Source organism: Ammodytes marinus (assembly GCF_949987685.1).
Source record: "Ammodytes marinus genome assembly, chromosome: 23".
In the NCBI taxonomy this organism is placed as follows: domain Eukaryota; kingdom Metazoa; phylum Chordata; class Actinopteri; order Uranoscopiformes; family Ammodytidae; genus Ammodytes; species Ammodytes marinus.
In genome coordinates, this window is record NC_137227.1 from 633412 (window position 1) to 653726 (window position 20315).

General features: G+C 40.7%; 2 protein-coding genes across 3 annotated transcripts; one reads left to right on the top strand and one right to left on the bottom strand.

Moving 5' to 3' along the window:
- Positions 1-75: 75 nt before the first annotated feature.
- man2b2 (mannosidase, alpha, class 2B, member 2) lies at positions 76-12349 on the bottom strand. Of its 2 annotated transcripts, XM_080052527.1 has the most exons (19): positions 12135-12349; positions 11542-11688; positions 10817-10922; positions 10564-10736; positions 9688-9803; positions 8330-8507; positions 7540-7738; positions 7246-7436; positions 7002-7173; positions 6603-6739; positions 5372-5646; positions 5028-5219; positions 4704-4947; positions 4514-4624; positions 2123-2315; positions 1450-1596; positions 928-1040; positions 699-816; positions 76-582 (listed from the first exon to the last, which is right to left on the bottom strand). In XM_080052527.1, exons 1-19 carry the CDS (start codon positions 12267-12269, stop codon positions 479-481), a joined length of 3051 nt encoding a protein of 1016 aa, XP_079908653.1. In that variant the 5' UTR covers positions 12270-12349; the 3' UTR covers positions 76-478. The 2 variants fall into 2 exon arrangements, with proteins under 2 accessions (XP_079908653.1, XP_079908654.1); XM_080052528.1 differs by lacking the exons at positions 11542-11688; positions 12135-12349 and having other exon boundaries at positions 10564-10734; positions 10817-10867.
- Positions 12350-12629: 280 nt separating this feature from the next.
- On the top strand, positions 12630-15498 carry smim20 (small integral membrane protein 20). Its single transcript, XM_080052296.1, has 4 exons — positions 12630-13014; positions 13251-13328; positions 14065-14121; positions 15275-15498. The coding sequence occupies exons 1-4, from the start codon at positions 12906-12908 to the stop codon at positions 15316-15318; spliced, it is 288 nt and encodes a 95-aa protein (XP_079908422.1). The 5' UTR covers positions 12630-12905; the 3' UTR covers positions 15319-15498.
- Positions 15499-20315: the final 4817 nt, after the last annotated feature.

Sequence of the window (20315 nt, forward strand, 5' to 3'; positions counted from 1 at the left end):
ACTTTAAACACTTAAAAAAGCTTTTATTTGTCTTGTCACATTTGTTATTTTCACATATGAATGTCATGTAGCCAGGTTAGTTTGCCTGCAGCCAGGCTAAAGTGCACTTTCTCCTCCGTACTGAACATATAAAAACATATCGTAAGATTATTTTCGAGTCACTGAGGCCAATGTGATCAAAAGAATGGGCAACAGTGTTTGGACATTTCCATCAATAATATAATACAAATCCTCAACATCAGAAAGACCTTTACTTTAGAGGGGATTGGCCTGTGTTAGTGAAGTCAGTCACAGTAGGGTTTTATACAGTGATTAAGAAACACTCTTATCAACACATCAGTGCTTTTCAACACATTAGCATGATGTGCAAAGATATCATCAATTAACAGTGCAGTAAAAGGATCATGGTTTTAGAAACAAAAGCATTGTCACATTATAAAGATTGGCTATCTTCACAGAAGACAAAAGATAGCTCAGCCTAAAAGTTCCCGGGCGCAAAGTGAAGGAAAAAGGTCCTGATCTCTTTGGGTGAGATGGTCACAGTGAAGGGATCTTCTCCACAGCTCCTGCTCCTATTCTTGTCTGAGATAAAGAAAAGAAAAAGAATAGAAGAAACTCAGATTTCATAAAATGCAAAACTATGTTTGTTTGAATGTACTATGTTTTTTATTTCCTTTAATTTAAATTTAATTTCTAACTTGTTTCTAAGTAATCTGCAGTCTTCCACTTCCATCTCTGCAGGCTGCTGATATCCCAGGTTCCTGTCAGAGAACGCTCCTCCAGTACTTTTACTTCCCCTATGCCCCGCAGAGCTTCCTGTTTACATCAGCATTCAAACAGAAAAGATGATGTCATTCCTTTTTATAAAAATAATGAAAATCTTTCCTGTTAGAACACTTGGACTTAAAGTTGTATTTCTATGAACACCTTCAGGTTTACGGTGACTGGCATGGAAAGCTCTGTGTCTTGGTCCTCCTCGAAGAGATGCATGATTCTTAACAAGACCCGGTCATAGTCTGGCTCAGGGTGCAAACCCTTACCTAGAAGAATATCATACAAAATAAAAATATATATACACTCACCAGCCACTTCATTACACCTGAAAGTCAGATGGTAGGGTCAGAATTTGACGTAAACATCGTGAAAGCATGGCTCCATCCTGCCGTGCACCATCAACCATGCCACGTTCAAAGTCACTTAAACCCCCTTTCTTCCCCATTCTGATGCTAGGTTTGACTTCAGCATGTTGTCTTGACCACGTCTACATGCCTAAATGCATTGAGTTTCAGCCATGTGATTAGCTATTTGTTTTTATAAGCCATTGAACAGGTGTACCTAATAAAGTGGCCGGTGAGTGTATACACACACATACATATGTATACATCACTCTTTTCAGAATTAGTTTAAAAATATTAAAAGCATGCGCCCAGTATTTTTCTAATAGCTGACCTGAGTGTATGTGGCTGAGGTGAACACCGTGGTTAGAGCTGTAATTCCATCCGGGGATACTGAGGCTGAGCAGGTGGAGGTTTGGTGGCAGAACAACGGAACGCACAGGAGAACTTCCTCTGGGTTCCTTCTCCTGCCACGGCCTCTCTAGAAGAAGTTACAAGAAGAAAACATTAGAACTGCCAAGATAAACCCTTAGAAAGACGCCTTCATTCCCACTACCATTCATTCAGACATAAGAACTCCGGCTAGCCCATTAAGCTTCTTCTTCTCTTGCTTGAATGTGTTTGTGCAGAAACGTCATCATTTGTATTTTTGGGGGGGAAAATCAATCGTCCACTAGGTTGCAGGGTTCCCCGCTTCCCTGCCACATGTTGAAGTGTCCCTGGGCAAGACACTGAACTCTAAATTGCTCCTGTTACATATTGAACCTTTAAATAAAAGATTATGATCCACAAATCCTGATAAACACTATTCCACTTTACACACAGTACTACATTTACATTTTTATCCCGTCAAAATATATTATTTTAATAGGTATTTCTATTCTGTTTTTAGGGAGACATATTGTATGTTCATTATCCGAGTTACCGTCATGGCAGACAAAGTTTTCTGAAACTGAATCTGAAAAAGAAGCCCTATGCATATCTAAAAAATAACATGAAAGCCTCACGTGGTTGGTCTATGGGCATGATGACAGGCCTATGTTGCAGCTCTATTGCCTCCCTCTGGTAAAGCTTGGAGGTGGCGTTGATTGAAGCCAGCATCATCCACAATGTGGGCCTCACCACTGAGCTGTCGTTGAGGGTCAGGTTGTAGTTGAGCGTCCACGGTTGGTCGTTCCAAAGACGGCGATGGAGCATGACCTACAGATGGATTCACAGGATGTTAACATGTGTTACGTTTCTGACTTAAAAAGGTACAGTGTCTAATATCAGAATATTTAGCAACATATAGTGGTGAGATTCTACATTGCAACGCTCCCTTGTTAACCCCTTTCTTTGGGAGAATTTACAGAAGCTGAGGTGACCTTCAAGGATAAGAAGCTAGTTACTAAAGATGGTATCATCCACCACTGATTAAAGTCTTTTAAAAATCTCAGGTGATGAGGTGAAGATGTATTTAGTTATTTATTCTTTAGTACTTATTCTTCGACTTCAAACAGGTGCATTTTCGGCAAACGTCCACTATACAGTGCTGTGTGAAAGTTTGTGAACCCTTTGAGCCTTTTGGAATTTTATTTATTTTAACCATTATTAATTCATTTTTATCAATACCAGTATTTTTTATATGAAATAACAGATGTTTGTTTATCAATTCAACATTTTTCTTTTCCAGAAATCAACTGTTAAAACAGATAAAACAAATTATTTGACAAATTTTGTGAACCCTGAGCTGCATTGCTTAAATGGAGCAGGTAAACACAATCAGATGGGCCAAATTGAGTGATGAAATGGACCAATGTAGTGAGAGATCTTTAGGGAAGAAATTGGGCGCCACTAGATAAAACAGAGATCAAACCAGGTCAGTTTAGGCTCACCAAAGTGAACCCATACAGGTCAGACATGCTAAAAGCAAAATAAATCTCAGAGGATCTCAGGAATAGAGTTATAATGCTGCACATTTGTCTGCGGACAGCTATAAATTAATTAAAAAAAAGTTTGAGCTCCATCGGTCCACCGTGAGGCAAATCATCTACAAATGGAGAGCTTTAAGAGTGACTGAATATATGCCGAGAAGTAGACTTCCTTCAAAAATATCCATAAGCACCACAAAAAAAGTAATTTTTCAGTTAAAAGCCAACCCAAACATTACATCTAGTGATTTGCAGACCTCTCTTGCAGCATCTGGGACAGATGTGCATGGTTCCACAATAAGAATAAGTCAACATGGCTTTCAAGGGAGGGTTGCTGAAGAAGCCTCTACTCTCAAAAAAGAACAAAAGTGCTTGTCACAACTTTGCCAGAGAGCACCAGGAGATACCTGAAGTCTTTTCTGCGGACAGATTTGTCCAAAATTTAACTGTTTGGTCACAACCAAAACCGCCATGTTTGGGCAAAAACGCAACTCTGCCTACCACCAAGAGAACCTTCTCCCAAGTGAAGAACGGTGGTGGCAAATGGTCTGCAAATCTCAGATGTGATGTTTGGGTTGGCTTTTACCTGAAAAATCCCTTTTCTTGTGGCGCTTGAGGATATTGTTGAAGGAAGTCCACTTCTAGGCAGATGTTAAGTCACTCTTAAAGCTCTCCATTTGTAGATGATTTGCCTCACGGTGGACCGATGGAGCTCAAACTTTTTTATATGAATTTATAGCTGTCCCCAGACAAATGTGCAACATCAAAACTCTATTCCTGAGATCCTCTGAGATTTTTTCCCCTTTGAGCATGTCTGACCTGTATGGGTTCAGTTTGGTGGGCCTAAACTGACCTGGTTTTATCTTTGTTTTATCTAGTGCCGCCCAATTTCTTCCCTGAAGATCTCTCATTACATTGGTCTATTTCATCACTCGATTTGGCCCACCTGATTGTGTTTACCTTGCTCGATTTAAGCAATGCAGCTCAGGGTTCACAAACTTTTGCACATACAACATTTGTCAAATAATTTGTTTTATCTGTTTTAACAATTGATTTCTGGAAAAGAAAAATGTTGAATTGATAAACAAACATCTGTTATTTCATATAAAAAATACTAGTATTGATAAAAATGAATTAATAATGGTTAAAATAAATAAAATTCCAAAAGGCTCAAGGGGTTCACAAACTTTCACACTACACTGTATATAAAAAAGCATAGGGCTGTTAAGTTTGTCCCTTCTGTGCTACTTTAGAAACATGGAGGTGCAACATGTCGGCACATTTAACTCCTATGTAGATATAAAAGCTTATTCTAAGGTAATTTAAAAAAGCAATCAAACACTAATTAAGAAGCACTTACACACACTTTTTTATTCTATTTCTACCAAGTCTGTTCTGAAAAATACCCTTATAACTTCGAGACATGGAACTTATAACACAAAACTGAAACAGTAGTGAAACACGATCTTTAAAAACAATGATATATACCTCTAGTTGTCCGTCGGCTTGGCTGGACACACCATGAGCTCTGTTGCTTATCAGCACCAGTCTGCTGAGGTCATCCTCAATGTAGGCCGCCCGTACCATGGGGAAATAGTTCTAAATGCATATTGTATACTAGTTATTACATAATACTTTTATAAATGTCCTAAAGCGTCCACTTTATCCAAAGCCTTACTCTTGCCAAAGTGTTCTTAGTGAACTTCCTATGTGTCCTCTTCATCATCTGATAGCCGTTGTCATCTGTGTACAGGGTCTTGTTGTTCTTGAGCGAGGAGCTGCTGCGTAGCACCACCTCTGTGTTGAGCACAAGGGGCCCCAGTGAATAGGTCTGCTCCAGCCTGTGACACCGCGGCCTGCTCCCAAAGCATTCTGGGACACGGGTGGTGATGGAGTAGGCATAGTCTTTATCGCACTCCTCTCTAGAGTGTGTCAATTAGAAAATGTGTAAAAAACATGTTCGTTCAATAACAGAGCAAAACAACTGGTGACTTATGCCCACCTGTAGAAGTGCTGCCTTATCTCAGTCAAAATCTTGCCGGGGAGGATCTCCATTTCCACAGCCTTGTACGCCCGCACAGCCGAACTGTTAGTGCTGAAGATGTAGTTATCAGAGATGGGCCCCGATTTTACGTGTCCATTTGCGTGGTACTCCCAAAAATCCTGGCTTATCCTTACTTTCCTTTTTTCTTGACTGCAAAGAGCGACAGATAAGTCAGAGTTACAGTATTATTGTGATACTTTGTATTAACAAAATCTAAACTACTTCCTATGTATGGTGAAAATGCTACTTAAGTTTATTAGCACAGGGCATGACATTAGTGATAAAGAGGCTTAACATCTTACAGGTGAGTGATGCTGTGCAGTAGATTTGTATCCTGGTCAAACAATAGCTTGTAACATTCGTTCAAAACAGGCAGTAGCCTCTTGGTTTTCAACACGTCCCGGACATTGCGTCTGTCAAACAGAATCCCTTTGGCCTCATAGGTCCAGCCACACTTGGCCCACACAAAGCAGCGCTTCTCTGAGAATTTCAGTAGGTACTTCCTGTGCTGAAGGCCTCCCAGTTCCACCACCATGAAAAGATCGTAGGTTACATTGGACTGTGCTGACATCTGGATCTGGAACAGACAGAGGAGGTGACATTACAGTGAATTATAGTTATTGAGGATGACTGCTTCTGAAACTGGGGAAGTTCTATTTTTAAATGGCTGATTTTCAATACAAAACAGACTTTTTCCCTATTACTATCATGCTTCTAGTTTCTCGTTTCTCTTATAATAATAATAATAATAATAATAATAATAATAATAATAATAATAATAATAATAATAATAATAATAATAATAATAATACATTTTATTTAAAAGGCGCCTTTCAAGGCTCTCAAGGACACGGTGCCTACAAATCTGGTATACAATCAGAAACAGATACACAAGAAACAATAGAAATAAAGACATTTATAATAAAGTGGACAATGGGCGATGATGATGTGGGAAGAGAAGATCAGGAGGGTTATGCAGATTTGAAAAGGTGAGTCTTGAGCTTTGATTTAAACTGGGATATGGAGTCGGTGTTGTGGATGTCATGGGGTAGTGCATTCCAGAGCAGGGGAGCAGAGCGGCTGAAGGCTATGCTCCCCATCGTGGTGAGAAAAAAGGGGACAGTGAGGTGGCAATTTGAATGAGGTCTGTTAGGTATGTGTGGGCAAGATTATGGATGGCTTTGAAGGTGTAGAGGAGGACCTTAAATTGAATCTCATTTCAATACACTCTTATGAAAGGCGATGCTGATATAATTAGAATAAATCTCAATCTTTCTCAATTCAATACACTCAGGGGTTTTGCTGCTAAAGCCTTTCTTGGTCTGGTATATGACCAGTATCTTATAGTGGCTAATGCTAGCAAACTTTAGATAGATACTGTTGTGAGTCCATTTGCTCTAATTATGAGTCCTCTCTACATAATGCTACTGTTACAATATAATATACTTGATCCTGTAACTACCACATTCAACCATAGTTCAGCTAAGGTTACATGGTTTTTCCTTTAGTTGAAACATTTTAAAAACACACAACCTGTGCAGGCACTGGGTGTCCATCATCATCAAAGACAGCCGCGCTGGGGAAGGTCACAGTGATGTTGATAATAGTGCTGATGTTCCATGCTAACGGGTTGTAAACGATGACATGTTGCTCCAAAGCCTCATGAACACCTGCCATGAGGAGATTTAAGAGAAATGTATTTGAAAAAATTGTTGTAATTTTCAAGCTTATGTTACACAGTAGGTGAAATGACAGTAAGAAAGTATTTGGAAAACTATTCTTTAAAAAAAAAAAAAATCTCTCTCCACGAATTAATGGAGAAAGTTCAGACAAAATCAGCTTTTCTGTTGAAAAACAAAAAGGTGATTAGCTTAGCTTAGCATAAAGAAGGATAGCCGAGGGGAACAGTAAGCTACAGTCCCATGTTCACACTTTTTGGGTGGTAGCGGTTGCCTAAGATGCTGGGGATATGAAGGTTGTGGGGCAGCAGGATGAGTGCAGCCTGAAGCTCCTTAGCCCCCATCATAGCCTCTGTGAGATGCTGCAGGTACATATCCACCACCTTTGGAGACTCAGTGCCAGTGATGCCATCATGGTGCTGGACCTAAAAAACACACACATTGGTAAATTACATTTTGTATTAAAAAATTTAAATATATTATTTTGTGTTCATTACTTCTGACACAGCCCAGCGAAGTGCCCTCAGTTTGTCCAGAGCCCAGTCTTTAGCCACTGGGCCGTCAGAGAAGCTGATTCTGTATCGGGTGAAAAGAGTCTCCGTCGCATGCAGCTGGGAGCTAGCCTGCCTCGCCAGCCCTTTCAGGACGTTTCTGGAGGCGTAAAACCCTGTCCATGCCTGGTACGCTTCTAGGATATAAAGCCACAGACAGTACAATGATACAAGAAGATTGACTTTGGCTCATTTCCTTGTTTTCCAGTGAATATACAGATAAGTGATACCGATTCTCACCACTGGAATATGGTAGAAAATCTTCACTACCGCGACTCTCCCAGACAAGATTTGATTGGTAGATGGCTTGGAAGTATTCACTAAGTGTGGCATACTGGACCGTCAAGCCAAACTCTTTGCTGTTCTGGTTGATGTAATGCATCAGAGGATCCATGTTGTTGAACTGGACGGAGGAGTTGTAGAACTGTTTGTCACAACCCTGAAACGAAAGGAAGATTATTGTTACATTTAATTGCAGGATTCTTAAAGGTGCTGTAAGCGGATTGGTTCTTTTAGCTAACTTCCTGTCAGTTACTGCAGTTAGCAGTCCCCTCGCTCGTCCCTACGTCACCACATTAATGCACTGCGGCCTTCAAGCAGCGAGTTATCTAGCATAATCTCAGATCCATGAGTGTGATAAAACATGATAAAAACCACCAAAACAGAAATTGGGAAGGATTTGTACCTGCTCCGCCATTGTAGGCGCATAAACATTCACCCATCTGTTGCTCTGGCGTGCACCGGCAGTGAGACCATGAGTGAGACGGGTTTCGGTTTGTAGCGTTCTCTCTTGTGATTGGATAAAATTTTTGGAATCCTACAATACGTTTATTTGCCGATTACATGCAGAGCAGCTGACTGAGAGATCGGCTTTATGAAACGTGCACATTATGTAAGTGATCACTGTATGAATATAGAGCGATTTAACACTTATATTAACATAAATAAACCGCTTACTTCACCTTTAACATAAATGATTTAGGCTTTGACACCATATGAGAACAAAACTCACAAGATTCTATCAACTCACCCAGGGCCAAAGCACGTGGCTGGTCCTAAACCACGCAGCCCTCTGCTTGATGTTGGCCACCATAGTCTTGGCGTAGGCGTGAAGTGTCTCCTTGCTGACGGGCAGGCTCATGTTGGGGTAAACTCCATCTTTAGGGGGATTGGGGAACAGGGCAACTCCATTCCAATAGAAACCAGAGCTGAAAAGTAAGAATGTGTAAGAATGATGCGCTGGAACACAGACAGGTCAGAACTCGAAACTACCAAGTCAGAAATTTCCGAGTTCCGAGTATAAAGGAACGCAGCATTCAACTGAAACTGGTGCGCGACTTCGACGTCATTGTTCTCAGTCGCTCCTATCTTCGCTGATTGGACATCCAAAAATCTGGGCGTGCAGGAACAAATGAATGCACCGCAGCCCCAGACTGACTACTGAAGTGAAATGAAAATTGAGCAGAAGTAGGTAGGCGGGCGGTGCCAGGCTAGCAGACATGCAGATAACTGACCCAAATCAGATTGGAACCCAAGTCTGCTGCAAGGCCTGAGCCTCTATTAGGCCTTTCACACCGCCGCAAAATCGGCGCTAGTTCTGGGCTTGTTCGGAGTTAGAGCCAGTGTTTTGGTTTCACACCGCCAGAGAGCCTGCTCCGGGCCGTAAAAACCGGGGGAACTCATACCCCAGGATTGAGCTGGGCTTGATAAGAACTGCTTGCGCCAGCGGCTGGGGGAGGGATTATCCTGACCAACCAGAGCAACTCAAACCTCATGCCCGCCATATTTAAAAACACCGCTACTACGAGACGTAAACATAACATAATTACCGAACGAAGCGATCAAATTGACCGGCGAGAATACGCTGTATGGGTCCTGTTTGCTTAAGAAAGCAAAGCGAGAGCCAACACGTGTAAAAATAAGACGTATTCGCCGCTGTTGTTGTGCTTAAAGCTAGCGGTAGCTTTAGCGTTAGCCACAAGAGCAGCGGCGTCGGGTGACGTACACACACGTTTACAGTGACGTCATGACGTTGCTCTCTTGCCGGCTCCATGGCTGTCTCCGGTCGATGTGAAACCAACCGGTTTATAACTGGGATAAGGCTGTAACCAGTTTTGAACTGACCCCAACACCAGCCTGGAACTGACTCTTGGTTCATTTTGGTGTGAAAGGCCTATAGGGGGACGCCCTAACCCCCTCGAACGTGTTTCTCTAGTATGTCTATTGAATCACACTAATTTTAAGAATATGCATGTGTCTCGAGTAGAATGTAGCTTGCATCTTTGTAGTAGCATGCACTACCACACTAAATATACAGGAGTAGATGCTGAGTTATTGTAGAAATAGGGAACTATACATGAGCCAATAAAGAGTGTGAAGGAGGACTACCTGTTGGAGAATGGCAGGTGTGATGGGGTGCAATAGCTAAACTGGTCCATGGTGTGAGTGAAGATCTGCTGCTTCTCTTTCAGAGAGGGAGAACCTCTCCACACAAACTGGAGTTTCTGTACCAAGATAAGAGATAAACAACATGCAGAGAACGCTTACAGGCATTCTAAAAGGTTAGTTATAAAGATTATGTATTGATAGAGAACGGAAGAGGTAGAGAAGTGTTAATAATGTTAATTGTGTTCATAGTGTTTAAATAGTGTTAATAGCGTTAATAGTAATAGCCTGAGGGAGGACCATGGTCTTGGTTATCTGGGACTGAGTACTGTCCGGCCACTGCATAATTGTCCTGCCGACGCAAACACTATAACTGATTATAGAATATCTATTCATGCATTTCCCTAACATTACATGCTTCTCTGTCTATCTTCCATGATTGGCCGAGTGATCCTTTGGGGGTCCTCTCCCTCTGTGTACCAAGCTGCTGCTCTATTGACTCAGAGTTCTGTGCAGAATCAGCCGTCCTAGGAACGGACTGTCCCCTGCTGCTAGTGCCTCACATCAGCATTAACTCATCGCCCAGCAGGATAGTTCTCTTTTTACTCGCATGCCTGTTCATTCTTTATGTTCATTTTGCTTCTAAGGGTGTAAGGGCAAGGTGTCATACTGTATGGAATGTAAAGCCCACTGAGGTAAATGTCTATTTGTGATATTGGGCTTTACAAATAAAACTGATTTGATTTGATTAAATTACGTTATAAGAACAGCTCCAAAGGAAATGTGTTCTTCGGGTTGATCAAAGCTGACAATGGAAACAGTATTTTCCCTTCAACAGCGGCAGGACCATTTGGACTAGCGTCTTAACTGTGGTCATACCTTGTCTTTCTGCATGGTGTCCTTGAGGTCATAGTCGATGCGGGAGATAAGATGGGCATTGAACCCAGCCAGGGCAAAGAGGACTGGTGTGGTGGCAGAGGCTCCAAATGGATCCACCTGCCAGGAATACTGAGGACGCACCCCAAACGTCTGGTACAGGAAGCCATGTCCCTCTTAAACAACACAGAGACACACTAGAATACATGTCTCTTCTAGCAGACAGGGTCTAGCATTTATAGGCTCGGGACACTACCTGTCATCTGTGATATCTGGTCGTCTAGATCAGTAACAGCCTCGTCGTGCATCACTTGGCCCCCGATGATAAACTCCAGTCGGCCCTCTTCTACAAGCTTTCCCACCTAGCAAGCCAACCAAGCCAGAACATGTTCATTATTCGCTGGAGACACTTTTTTTATACCTGGAGATCAGTTTACTTTTCAAGGAGATAAAACGGCCAACCCAATTACACAAAGGTAATAGGCCCACTGTGTACCGGGGGTTATTTGAAGATGATTTAAAGGTATCAAAAATTGGATACCGCCCAACCATATAGTCTGGTTTGTAAATGAATATGTAAATAGGTATTCCTTTCTAAATAAGTGAATGTCATTGACTCATTGTTTATCAATAAATGGTTCACAAATCTTTGTTCGACTCATTTATTACTGAACCTGCGTCACCATCTGCACCACCACAAGTACATTCTCAACCTGTGGGAAACACTGTTGACTTAGAGGAATGATAAGAAAATAGATCTAGGAAATGAGAAGCAAGTCAGATATGTCCATGATACCACATCCACAATATAACAATAGTAGAATAACAAATAACACACAAAGAAATATGTTAAAACATGTAGGCCTACATCATCATAGCCTACATCGTAACAACAGTGTAATACATGCTGAAAAATTGGATGTGTTGAATGCACAAACAGTAATAGCAAAAAAACAATGCAATATTCAAGTGTCAAGTTACTTGTGTCTTGTGGGAGTCTGTTGCCTCAGTGTCCCACCACAGACGGAAGAACTCCTGCTCCACAGCAATGAACCTGCGCTCTTTTGCCTTGGACAGCTCCTCAGTCACACTACTGTACACGTTGGCAGCATAGGCGTGCATACTATCCTATAGAACAAATATGCACACTTTAATAGGCAAGCCTTTTAATAGATTGTATCCCTTTGATATTTTTTTGGATGTTTTGGATAGTTCATTCATTCGTCTCCTTCTGTAAATTTACTGTTAAATTTCTACTGCTTTTGCTCTTCCTATTTCTGTTTTCATTTCAATGCACTTCATACGGTTTTTGTCTGTCAATCCACTCTTATATATTGTAATTTGTTTTGTATTGTATGTTGCACACATTAATTTTGATGCCTTTTTACACTGTAAAGCACCCTGTAAGGGTCTGTTTTAAGTGCATTTGTAAACATTACTACTTAACTAAAATACACAGGTTCAGTCCACAGTTTAGGGGTGACAGTGGTTCACTGAAATAAACCAGGCTTTGCACTCTATGCATGTAAAGTCTAACACCTGATTCAGAATATGTTGATAGAATAAAAACTTACCTGTACAGTGTACACCCAGCCGACGTCCATGTGACTGTGAGGAATTACAAATGTCTGAATTCGCTCGTCTTCGCCTGTCGCTGCGAGCGTGTCACAACGACAGAGAAAAAACACAAAGACGGCAAAAAACCTCATCTTTCTTTCCAAGAGAAGCGCTTAATTACCTAAATTACTTCTCATCTCAACTCAACTTCCTTATTATTGTTTTGCAGTAGCACGTGACTTCATTTTCTTCTTCTTAATGGCGACTTGCAACCAGATGGAGCATTATCGCCACCTATCTTTGTTATATTTTACCTATATGTTGAGATATTGAGTCAAATTTTTTAAAGATAAGTGAAGTTGTGTCTTAACCTGCTCTTACACCATTTTTCCAGAGCTATTTGTTTAAAAAATAAATGTAAACAAGTACTTATGTCCAAGTGCCTCGCATTCATTTAGTACGGGAGCCCAGAAGCACCAAACCAGATGGACAACGACCAACGACCTGAGATGAGTTCCGAATGTCTCCCACCTGTGGCAAAACCAAACCCCTATGGGCAGAACATCGTCTGTTTGAAGATTTGAAGGTTTTGACACCACTTTTATTTCCATCCCATAGATAGTATATAAAATGCCAACCATGCCAACGACGCAGCTGTTTTGTTATCACGTGGTTTGTGGCGACCTTTGAACCGGAAATAATAATTGTATACACTGTATACATTTGGAGGTGAGAGCCTTAAAGGTCCATGGTGTGAGCTGAGTCTTGCACTCTGATACGTCGTTAACATGTCCAAAAATAGAAGAATAGCGCTGGTATTTGGAGGTTTTGTGACGGCGGTGGCGGCTGCGTTCTACCCCATTTTCTTCTACCCGCTGACGCACACAAACGAGTACAGTAAGTCAATAAGAGTAGGCCTATACATGAGCCATTAACTAGCCTGTAGTTTAATGGAGCTTATCGAACTAAGTTTCTAATAGAATATTTAGCGTGTGTACAGTTTTAATTTACTGTGTAATTTCAGTTTCCCAGTCTTGATCTTGTTAATTTAACTTTATTAACCAAGGGCTAGGTGTTGCCAAAAGACAAAGGAAGGTTGTTGCTCCCATGTTTTTTCTTCTTCTCATATGTAGGCTACTGCGCTGGAGCCTCAAAGTCGGAGAACGTACTTTTTTCATCATGGATTATATCATGCCAGTCTTCTAATGATGGTATGTCTAGTTTTAGCCCTTTCCATATGATTGCCTTCCTAGCAGCTATACTAAGAATTCCAAACGGGTATTTTGTTTGATATTTTGTAGATATTGAATGAAGTAAACCAAAACGTATTCGTCCCAATTAATATTAATTTTAGCCTCAAATACAGATTCTAGCTCTGTGTGGATCTTCTGCCAGAAAGTGAGGATTTTAGGATATTCCCAAAACAAGTGATAGTGATTGCCTTCCACAGAGCCACATTGCCTCCAGCAGCTGGAAGAGCCTGAGTGATGAGAGACTGGACAGGAGTAATGAAGAATCTTCTTAGACTCTTCCAGCCAAACATTCTCCATGAGACTGAGCCTGATATATCTTTAATTGGAAATCACAATATTGTAGCCAAACTTCTTCAGGGATACCTCTTGGTTTCCCTTTCCCATTTCTGTTTTATATAGGTGGTACCTTGCCTGTTTCATATCCTGAATGCCCTTATATATAATCTTGAGATTACTTTAAGCCCAGAGTCTGACCTTTAAGCACTGATAAAGACTTTCATTAAACAATGTTTAACTAACAGCAAACTATTTCTGTGATCACGTACCTGTAGAAACATAAAACAATTCCAATTGTTCAACCCGTGCAGTCTTTTTAAGGTTTGAAAGTGGCTCAATGTGCCCTTACTGAGGCGGCTGGGGTAGCAGGCTACTGCCACGTCTCCTAATGAGTTCACTGTAATCTTCTCTTTGCTAGGCGCAGTCCAGAAAGTGAACCGGACAGGAATCAACCAGGCAGATGTTCAACCTGTGGGTAAGAAGCACATAGTAGATTCATGTAGCATGTGTCAGTCTTTTTGTTTTTGTTTTGAGAGAGATTTTGGAGCTTGCTGAACTTTATTGTCAATTTCTGCAATATGTCGGATATGACAGGAATCGAAAATACAACCCAATACAATTGCGAAAAAAGTTGTTACTTTATGTAAAATTTAACAAAAAAGAATGGGATAATTTCCTAATCCTTTTCGACATGTATTCAATATACAAATATTTGTTTAAACTGATAAACATTATATATTTATATATTAAAAAAAGAAAAAACTCTTAAGTCTTTATATCCAATCAGTGCAATTCTGCTTCCCTTTGTTTTTGTACATTTGCAGCCGTACTTACCAACATAACTTAATTTTTTTTATTAGGGGAGCACCAAATGTAGAGTTTATCAAAATGGAACACTTCTGACTGTCATTCCCTCCAAATATACTAAAGTCGTCCTGAAATGAACCTGTTACGGCTAAGGCCACCCAAAATAAACTTCCTCTAAAACCTGAGCATTTTTTAAAAACAACCTCACAAAACCTGAGGTTTTTCTGAAAAACTGCACAGAATGTCAACGTTTACTAAATGATTTTTCTCTCAGCCTCTGTAGCAGATAGAGACATGAAATAAAAACAATTTAAAAGCTTAAACCCTTGATCTTAACTGTAAATCACTATCTCCGCCCTATAATTCATGGGGATTTTAAATAAACCAATAAAGATCATAAGAACATACAGTATATGAAGAATTATAAAATGTCTTAGCCTCTATAGCAGATGGAGACATGAAATGAAAACCAGTCTCTTCCATTGGCAATAATTCCTCACCTGAATCGCACACTTGTACTTTAGTGAATCAAGTTACATTTCATAAGTTATGTGTCTTAAAAGAGATGAGATCTGATTGATGAGACTTCTCATCACGTCTGAAAGGTAAGAACACGCGAACGTCTCATCAGGTCTTAATGGGTTGAACCTGTTTGGACTTTACTTATTGTCTTATAAGTGTGCCACAATCAGCTTGTACTTCAAGTATGGTAAATGGGAATTTGATTTAATTGCTTGTAATTCAGTACCTTAACACTGATGTAAGGCACATTTACATCCACATTAACAGTTTATTTTGTTGTATTTCTTTCTTTCTTAAAGGTGTGAAGATATGGTCTGATCCATTCAAGCCTGCAGACAAATGAAGAGCAGTGACGGCTAAACCTTCACTAAAGCTGATGAAGACTTTGAACAGAGAACTCCCTTTTTTTGATGAGTGCTTGGTGTGTGCGTGAGTGAATGCTTCCTGGAAAGTGTTTTTCTTTTCTTTTTTTGGTTAGTTGTAAAGTTTAAAATCCTGTGAATAAAACCAAATGCTCTTATAACTTAAATTTCATTCTTTAAATGACTTCTTAATGTGTTATGTATTGTGAAGAATGTGGTAGAAAGAAAGGATTTTCTACTCATCTCCCAAATTGCCATATATGTATGATGACATGCTGCTAGTTCTGTCTTGTCCACAAGGGGGAGCTCTTTGCCTGTTGATTTAAAATGCACTGCTCTGTGTAATGTTTTGCTTGTGCATATTCAATATTTTGGAAAATATTTTGCATTTCCAAAAGCTCTGCCCTGGTATGCAGCCTGTAGGAAATTATATCAAAAATACGATGGTTTGTTTAGCCATCCTATTCACTAGAATCTCTCAGGATATTTGATTTTGATTTTGTCACTATGAGAGGGGTTCAGTAGACAAGGGACAATGTCCAGATATGTGCACTATCATCTTCCATGATGGAAGAGGGAATAAATGAATTAATACTTTATTCCGGACTCAAAGTTCCATATAAAAAGACAATACAAATACATGACAACACAAATTAAAATTAAAATACATACAAGCATCGATTCCAATGTTTCCACAACACAGAGGAGAACCTTGTATCACTCTGTTTAGTGTCAGTGAGTGCAATTATTACTTTGTTTTTTGACTCTAAAAGTCGACACATAAATTTATACATTAAATTCCTCAACACAGCATGAAAGGTGGGGACATTACTAGTCACAAACAAAGAGCTAGCACTTGTCCATCTAGGAAGCTTAAGGAGGATCCTAAACGCATCGTTATACGCTACCTGTAACTTTTTCAGTTTTGCTGTTCTATATTTACACCAGAGGTGAGCTGTGTAAAATGGAGTACAGTAGGCTCTGAAGAGACTAACTTTAACATCATCCGTGCACATATGAAATTTGCGTGCCAATGTATTGGCCTGAGCATAAAGCTTACAGCACTGGCGCTGGACATCATCATCACATAGATCATCAGTGATGATGTGACCTAAATACCGTACCTTCTTAACCACCTCTAGAGTGCGGTCAGACAGTAAGAATGAAGGAAACGTTTGCTTTTGATCCTCCTTAGTTTTAGCAATCATAATAACGCTCTTCTTAGGATTGAACTTGATGTCATATTGAACTCCGTAGCTAGAGCACACTTTAAGCAGTTGCTGTAGCCCAGCACTATATGGAGACATGATGACCAAATCATCAGCGTAAATGAGGTGGTTTATAAGACTGTCTCCCACCATACAACCAGTCTTACATCCGTTAAGCTTCTTAGAAAGATCATCCATATACACATTGAAGAAGACAGGTGACAAGATGCCACCCTGTCTCACCCCATTGGTGACTTGAAAGGGTGCAGATAAACTACTGCCCCATCTAATTTGCATGGTTTGTTGTGTGTACCAGAACTGCAAAATCCTTATCTTGTAAGGTGGAACTCCTCGCTCTTGTAGTTTGGCAAACATCTTACCATGGTTAATCCTATCAAAGGCTTTTGATGCATCTAAGAAGCACATAAACATGGTAGAGTTCTGTCGTCTGTATTTACTTATGACTTCTTTAAGTGCATATATACAATGATCTGTTCCAAGTTTACTTTTAAAACCAAACTGGTTGTCAGTGGTTTCCACATACTCACTAATCCTATCCAAAATAATTATTTCTAAAACTTTAGATAGTATGCTAGCCAGAGCAATTGGCCTGTAGTTATCTATGCTGGAGATTTTCCCAGTTTTGACTTTAATCACTGGCACTAACAATACGGACAACATAGAGTCAGGTAGTATGCCATGCATCAACAAACCAGTAAAACACATAGCAAGCAAGACAGGTATTCTACCACAAGCATGTTTTAGATGTTCTGCTGTTATCTGGTCAAGACCACATGCACAAGAGACAGAGTTGTTCCAGGAAACATCCTTCTGTGTTATCATTTTCCCTGTCATAGACAGAGGCTTTAGTTGTTGCTTAGCTGTTTAATGGCATGTGACTCGGGCTGTGTTTTGCCCATAGGCTGAAAGGACGGGAGCAGAGCTCCACGGTTTTCTTGTTCAAAACCTCGCTCAATGCAATCCAGACTCCATGGTTGCTGTAAAAGCAGGGAATTCCAAAACTAAAAAATTTTCCCCCTGTACTTTTGTGGTTTCCTGACATTGACCAGCACTCTCCTTCCAGAGTTCTGTGCCATCAAAGTCCTTTTGGAGGAAAGCAAAAAACCCACTGCACGGGCCATCAACAGCCACTTTCCTTCTTATCCCCCACCCCCCAATCAACAAGCCCCATTGTTTATGAGAGCTTGTTATTGTTGGGCTAAGTTCAGAAACAAGAGAAAAGTCAAGAGCCCCGGGCAGTGCAGAGGCTTCCAAAGTCAAGAGAGCTAGGGGGTGAGGAGGAGGGGTTGCTTGGTTTGAGGTGGAGTAGAAAAAAAACCAAAAGCAGAATTCCTCTCATACCCCGCTGGTGTTTTCCAGATTCCTCAAGCGACAGCTCCTCTGCCGCGCAACAAGTGAAGTAAGCAAGTAGAGGGGAAGAGAAGCGCATTCTTGAGGGGACACGTCACCTACACACAGAATAGAACAATACTCAGTCTCTGTTAACTTTTTCCTGACAGAGTATGTAACAGGTTGTGCAGCAACGGCCTACGGCTTGCTTCACCTTGCCTCCGATGCTCCTCACATCTTAAAATCTGAACCAGGCTTTTATGGGTCAGTGTGTTCCAGTCCTCTTTATGTGCCCCTTGTCCCATTCAGCTGAATTGGTAGATATACACACATCTCCATAAAACATTCAACATGGGTCACGGCACACTATACACCAACATTGGGTCAACAATGTAGCCCTCCGGAACACTTTTACTATCCCAATATTAACCCATCACACAAATCTCTCCCTGCTATTGAGGAGGTTTGTGTTGTTGTTGTTTTTTCAGAGCGACAGAGGCAAGTCGTCACTCCGAGCTGTTTTGTTTGGCATGTGTTGAAGAGCGGCATTTAATTGGCCAAGGTTTCTCACTAATTGCCATGGGGACAAGGGGTTGACAGACCAGTCACAGGGGTTGGAGTGACACAGCAGAGCTCATGCGGAAAAAGGATGGAATGTACAAACCCGTTCTGTGTCAAGTAAGGTAAACAGCCACAGATGAAGGTGAAGGAACAGGAGATTTAGCAAGCTCCAGAGAGGTTTCTCCATGACACAGTGTCTGGACTTGAATGAAGAGACTTGGCATTCATCTCTATTCATTTTGTGTTATTTTTTATGTTTATTTGCTAAGTGCACATTTAATTTATGCTCACATGTTAACACCCCACTCATGTAAACATCCAACATCAAAGCATGCTATTCAAACATTCATCAAATGTTTATGGATTATTGCTTTGTTACACATTGCCCAAGTGTATGAGACTTTGGGCAGCTGCTGTTTCTGGACCAAAAAATACGACTTTCTAAAGTAAAAGACAGTATTCTGTGTCTGAATGATGCTACACATTTACTGTACTAAAACACTTAGTTTTCTCCCATAAAATAAGCGTCTTTGTTTACTATGAGAGACCGTATAGCTCATGTTTTACCTTACACATACACAAAAACGTATAAAGTTTGTTTTTTAAGATACAAAAAAAGTGTGTGTGATAGCAGAAGGCCTTTCGGTGTTCTGCTGTATTTAGTACCCCTGCCGAGTAGAGTCCAGCAGCAGCCGCAGAGAAAGCAACCCAGACGTGACGTGCTTCTGGTGTGACGGAAATAGTATTTAAAGAAGAACCACACAGCACAACACCAGAAGGCTTTCCGCTCTCGCACACTTTTTTTTTTTTACTGTTAAAGAAATATAGATTTAAGAAAACGTCAGAGGAAAGGGTATGAAAGTGTATGTGTGTTGCGTCATTCAGGAAAGAAAGCAAAGAGTTTCAGCTTAGAGGAACCCAGCGTCCCCACGACACTCCAATGTGGTTGTGGAACTTACTGGAACTCCAAACATCGTGTGTGTGCTTTTGTATTATGGTCATATTTGCCCGAAGCGGGACCACAAATAGATGATTATGGTTTATTCTAGGTTGCATCTCCGTTGCCCAGTCGTGAAGGCATTGCTGCGTGCGGTGTGTTGGTTCTTAGCTGACGCTGAGTGCACAGAGAGCGAATGTTGAAGGGCAGATGATGCAATGAGGGTTTGTCTGCTCTCTCCCTCCCTTTGGCTGGTCAGCTAGACCCTTACCAGGACATTCAGTTAGAAACTGTCTGTGTACTACCTATATTGTACTAAGTGTAGGAGAAAGTTTAAAGGCTTCGCTATTTTAAAGCTCCCCAAAACTGACGTCCGCCTGTAAATAAAAAAATAAACTGTGAAAAAAGACCCTTTCTTTCTTCTGGCTCTTCAAGCAGCCAGTGGATGTGATAAACAACACCTCTGAATGAGGTGAGTAGGAAATTCTCACATGTGGCTTGAAGAGTGCCAAAATCCTGTTCGCTGCTCGTGTCCACATATGGATCTGTAGAAGAAATGTTTAGGCAATTAGTATGGAGTTTAAGGTTGGAAAAAGTTAATAATTCCTCCATCCTCCTAACCCTTTTTTTATTTTTATAATGGGGAGGAAAATCTTTGTTATGGACAGACCTCATCATGACCATCTTTTCCTTTTGTCGTCCTGTGTTCCACTGATTCTGTGGAATCAAAATGTTAAAACCACAATTACCTTACCGATTTGATTAACAGAGTCCTACGAAACCACAGACACACAAACACACACACGTGCAAACACACTGATTGAAATATCATTGTCATCCATGCTAAACACATAGCATTACAGCACTGCTTGTGCACCATACTCCTCGACCGTCAATCATGTAATATAGCAGGTTTCCGTTT